General features: G+C 35.1%; 1 protein-coding gene across 1 annotated transcript; it reads left to right on the forward strand.

Annotated features, from left to right (window-relative positions):
* The first annotated feature begins 892 nt into the window (after window positions 1-892).
* On the forward strand, window positions 893-3583 carry LOC145833046 (uncharacterized). Its single transcript, XM_082940247.1, has one exon. The coding sequence runs from the start codon at window positions 893-895 to the stop codon at window positions 3392-3394; it is 2502 nt and encodes an 833-aa protein (XP_082796373.1). The 3' UTR covers window positions 3395-3583.
* The last annotated feature ends 1998 nt before the right edge of the window (window positions 3584-5581 follow it).

Genomic DNA, 5581 nt, shown 5'->3' on the forward strand with positions numbered 1-5581 from the left:
GTCCGTACAAAAGTCACAAAAATTACTGATAGTTATTAATCAACAATAATTATTAAAAGTGTATTTACGTGTTAAATCATTCAGAGTTAAAATAAGTATTTATTGTTTTTAATCAAACCTTAGTTCTTAATACTAAATGACACTTTAAAGATATAAATTAGTTAAATGAAGTAAATTAAAAATTGTCTACTTAAATCTAACAAAGCTAGTTTACTGCTATTAAAGTTTTACTTCTATACTTGTATTTGTGTTAGTATATAAATCATCAATAATAATACTATTAATATTTACTATATTTAAAAACGATAAAGCTACCTAGATTTTTGTATACAAACTGTCTTTATTAAAAGTTGTATATCTTTTCAAGCTAATTAGATTTTTGTATACAAACTATCTTTATTAAAGTTTGTGTATCTTTTTTAAATTAATTAGTTTTTGATATATAATAAAAATAATTCTTTACTAATTGATAAAAATATGGCTTTAACTTTGTTTTCATATTTAAAGATATGTAATGAAAAGTTTTTATTGCAGCCCAATAAAGTTACATACTTAAGTTTTGAGAAAATACTTTGTATAAATTATTTACTAGCTTGACTCAATTTTGAACAAACCTAAGCTTTTGTGACGTCATTAAGACTTTGGACTCTGTCTGTCTTGTGAATATAATTACAACATGCTTGACTACATAACATTTCTTCCTAAAACTAAAACCCTAGCAGCACAGTATTTTTCATTTATTTATTTATTATACTTTTAAAAATTAAGTGCGTTTTTTATTTTGTGTTTTGTTCTAAGAAACACAAGTAGAAATTTATGTTATATACTTATATCCGACTAATCTTTAAATCAATTAACTTTCAGCAGCTTATACAACTAAAAAAATTAAACAATGACGAGAAAATCATCGCGGTTGTCGTTCGGGGGAAACACCTCGAACGAGAAACAGCAGCAGGAGGGACTGGAGCTGTTCGTGATGAGGAGCGCCATGGGGAGGACGGTTGCCATGGCCATGTGGAGGAAGCTGTCCATCGAGGAGCGGGCCGAGTACGAGCAGGAGGCGAGGATTCTCAACTTCGGGGGAAACACCGGTGGTGAGACTGAAAACCAGGGACAAGAGGAGGTTTTGGAGGAAGCGTTTCTGCTGAGTTCTGATGACGAGACGCCTCAGGACGCAGCGATTCGTCAGCAAGTTCAGAGGGATTTCGATCTCGCCATGAGCGTTGAAGAATATCAAACAAACAAAAAATCCGACCTGTTCGACTCGGAAGGTTCCGCCGACGCAGAATACCTTCCTGAAGCGCCTGAAATACCTGTAGAAGTTCCTGTGGAAGTTCCTGCGATCAAAAAACAAACCACGATCCCCGAGGCTTTCAGCATCAAGGCGAGCAACTTCTACGGCAAAAAGGAGCAGGTGAAGAAATCCGAGCGGAAGAAAGATTTTTCCAACATCCCGAGCTCGAGCACTACCGACACAGAGGACGAAGTTCCCGAGATAAAATTGTCAGAGCGGCCCAAGAAAAAAACCAAAAAGTCTGAAAAGTCCTCGCTCATCCTGTTCGACTCGAGCACCTCGTCCTCCGAGTCGGAGGACGAAAAGGTCCTGCCGAAGAAGAAGCGGAAGGCGACCATTGAAAGTTCGAGCAGCTCTTCGGACGGTGGGGAGACGCTGTTCAGCATGAAGAAGAAGATTGCGGCGAACAAGACGGAAGCTCCCAGGAGCAAGCCGCCAAGCTTGAAAGCTGTCAAGGACAAAAAAGCTTTTGATAAAACGTCGAAACCTAAGGATAAAGCAAGCAGCAAGTTGTTGCCACCCAAGTTGGAGAAGCAGAAGTTGAGCGTCGAGCCTGATAAAAAGTTGAAAGCGTCCCTGGTGCTCAGCAACGTTCAAAGCAGGAGGATTGAAAACCCAACGGCAAGTACAAAACCCAAGGAAGCAAAATTCGCTGAAAAACCCAAAAGTTCCCAGAAAGACGCAAAACCTGCAAAGAGTCCGCCCGTCTTGACGAAGCAGCCGAGCAGCTTGTCAAACTTCAAAATCCCCAAGAAAATTTCCCCGGAACAGAGAGAGAAGGAGCAGAAAGCCAGGGAGCGATTGAAGAAGCGCATCGAGGACCTGAGCGAGCGCATCAGCGGCAAGACGAGGCGCTTCAAGCAGATGACCACGGAGAAGTCGAAGAAGAAGGAGAAGCAGTCTCTGGACGAGCTCCGGGAGGAGAGGTTGAAGCTGATCCAGCAGCTGGATAAGAAGGTGATGTCGGATGAGGAGAAGAAGCTGAGAAGCGAAATAAAGTTCGAGAGGACGGAGGACTACGATCTGAAGTTTTCGGATTTTGAGAAAACGAGGACGATCACGGTGCAGGCGGTGCCAAAGTGCCAGTACCACCCGTGCGCCAGGCTGGGAGTGCTGGACATAGACAAGGTGAAGTACTGCTCGCAAGCTTGCTTGCACAAGTACGTCATGGACCTGCACAGGATGCTCATGGAGAGCATGTTCACAAAAAAGAAGAAGGTGTCCGTTGAAGGTAAGAGGAAAAGTAGGAAGGACTCTGTTGAGGAGACCCCTCCCAAGAAGTTCAAAAAAGCCCCTCCCGCGAAGAACGCAGAAATCAGGAAGGGGTCGAGCGGGAACCACGTCAGGAGGTTGAGCGACGACCAGGTCAGGACTTTGAACAAGGGTTTGAAAGACACGAGTGGTTTCAGCGAAAAAAGTTTGAAGGATCACAAAAGTAATATCAAAGGTGAGGCTCCATCGGCAGTGACTAGTGCTCCTCATAAAAGTTTAAACGTTGCGGCGTCAAATGCCAAGCTCACTAAAGAGAAGTCTTTAGTTGGCGATGTGAAGTACGAAGTGAATGCGGACAAGGTTAGCCAATCAAAAAGCAGAAGTTCTGAAACTGACCAGTCAAAACTTTTAAATGACAAAATGAGAAGCGAAGTTTCAGGAACTGTTGATAAAGCTAAAAAAAGCTCCGAGCAAACACGGACTTCTTTCAAGCCTGAAGCTTCTGACGTCAAAATCACTTCAATGGATGTCGATTGCAAAACGAGCGCTGATAAGATCCATAAAAGTTTTACTAAAACTTTCCAGTCTTCAAGCTTTCAAACCCAACCAATCAATGAAGCTGCAACTAGCAAATCAGAAACAGCAATGAACGGTGCATCAGTGAAATCAGCAAACGGCAGCTCCGAAAACAAACAGATGATGAATTTCGCGAAGTCCTCAACTGTCCCTGAAAACGATGTTGAAATGACTGATGTTTCACTGGACGATATTTCCACGCCTGAAATCGCAGCAGCTACTGGAAGCGTGATGATGACGTCAGATGTTAATAGTGACGTCACAATGCAAAGTTTTGCTGACCTCAGCTCAAAATATATTTCTAATGAGTAAGACTGACTTTGATTTAAAAAAAACTTTCTATTGATGTATCTCTTTCAAAAAACTCTTGAATGTGTTTTCAGGACCGAATTCTATTTGTCTTTTGTTTTATTTCTCGATTCTAGTTTAGATAATTCGTAGTAAAAGTTGTTGTTTTTAGGTTATTTCAACGAATTTTACGATTACTTTTGCAATATAAGTCTACGCACTTTTTTTTACAATTTAAGACTTTTGTTCTGTACTGAAGTTTTAAAATTCTACTTTCTATTTTAGTTTATGTTCTTGACTGAATTAGCTTTAAAAACTTTCAAATATTATATATCGGTAAAAGCTTTTAGCATTTCACCAACGTAATTATGTATTTTAGAGTTAACTTCACTGCTGATAAATTAAATTTAATAAAACTTCAAAAACATACCAGGTAGCTACATAAATATTAATTATACCATAATTATTAGACGTATTTAACAGCTAAAAATTAAAATTGTTTAAAAAGCTATTGAGGTTTTAAATTTATAACTTTATTTTTGGTTTTAAACATTCAGTTAGAAAGACAGTTTAAAGTTAATGACAAAGGTAGTAGTGAATGTAGTAATAAGAAAGTGTTAAGTTTATTAACGTAAAATGGTTAGTATGAGTTAAATTAATAACATTGTTTAAGTTTGGGTGTCTATAGGTAAAGATAATCTAAATGCTACTAAAAGTGTAGGATGTTTTAACGGGAATTATAAATAAGTATTATGTAGGTGCTAAATAAAAGTTATAGCAAAAACATTTTTTATTAAACACACTTATACTATAGGCATTCACAAGTTATATTAACCCTATTAATGTATATTTGCCTAAAATAAAACTGATTATGAAGTTAAAAAAATGAGTATTTAAGTCATACTAAAACCAAGGTAAGTTGATTAAATATAACTCTAGTTTACGATTTTAGAAATATTAAGCTTTAGTTGATATTAAAGAACATATTGTAAATACTTGAAGTAAAAGTACTAAAGTTCTTATTGTATGCTAATAAATACATTTTTAATTGTTTAATTTAGTCTAGACTATCTTGTACTTGAAATACCTTATTATACTTATTGTATACTGAGTGTAAATGAAATATTCAACAACTTTTATACATTATTTTGTATATAACCTTCTTTCTAAAATAGTATATTTTTTTTACAAAGTGTGTTTTATTGTTTTGATTTCATTTTAAGTTTGAGTACATCATGAACACTACTTTTAATACCAATGAAATTGTTTCAAACTTTTAACTACAAAAGTTTTTAAGTTAAATTAATACTGAAACTTTGTTATAGTTATATCGATCGACTTTCACTAGTTTTATTTTAAAAGTTTTATCTGAACAGCTTGAATTTTTTATATGCTTGAATTGTAAATGTGTTCTATCGCTTTTTTATTGTTGTGAATAAAGTTAGTTTTTAAAAATTTTAAACGTAGACTATTTTTTTGTGATTAAATATGTTTAAAATTATCACTTATAGTGATATTTAATAAATTTTTTATTTTAAAAGTACTTAATTTATTATTATAGCTGATTTAATATTTAAAAATTTAGTATTAAGTGTTTGAAAAGATTTTTAGTTACTGGTATGCTAGATACTATTCAAATACTAAAAGCTTTGGTTATAGATTTTACATTCCTTAAACTAATGAATAAATACTTAATTATGTATTTCATTATATAGGAAGCAATAGTCTTATACAGCCGTTTCGTATATGCGATATTTTTATCTCTCATATTGCTCAGTAAAGGTGAAGTATGTTACACATATTTTAAAAAAATTATAGGTTCTATCTAAAATGAAAAAAAAAGTTACCGACCGATAGTAAGGGTTAAAGATAAACAGTGACAGTAAAAAAAAAAAAAACAAAACGAAATTTTAAAAAATGATATAGAGTTACCGACCGAGGGTAAGGGTTAGGGGTAAAAGCGATAGTATAGTAAAAAAAACTAACAAAAAATTGAACTAATAAATATTTTTTAAAATTCAACCCGTGTAAAAATGTCTCTGTGCAATTTTATCCCTTCGTGCAAAAGTGTTTTCGTACAAAAGTATCTTCGTGCAATTTTGTGCTCTCGTGCAATTTTGTCCCCCCATTCAATTTTGTACGCTCGTGCAAGTTTGACAGCTACCCGTCTGAGTAGTTCAATACTTATAGCTAGTGTGTATAAACGTTTAA

The sequence above is a fragment of the Thalia democratica genome, chromosome 4, assembly GCF_965202585.1.
Source record: "Thalia democratica chromosome 4, ktThaDemo2.hap1.1, whole genome shotgun sequence".
Lineage (NCBI taxonomy): Eukaryota > Metazoa > Chordata > Thaliacea > Salpida > Salpidae > Thalia > Thalia democratica.

What these genes read in the sequence shown, in the direction of transcription:
- LOC145833046 (XM_082940247.1), top strand. Translation starts at nt 893, where the DNA reads ATGACGAGAAAATCATCGCGGTTGTCGTTCGGGGGAAACACCTCGAAC.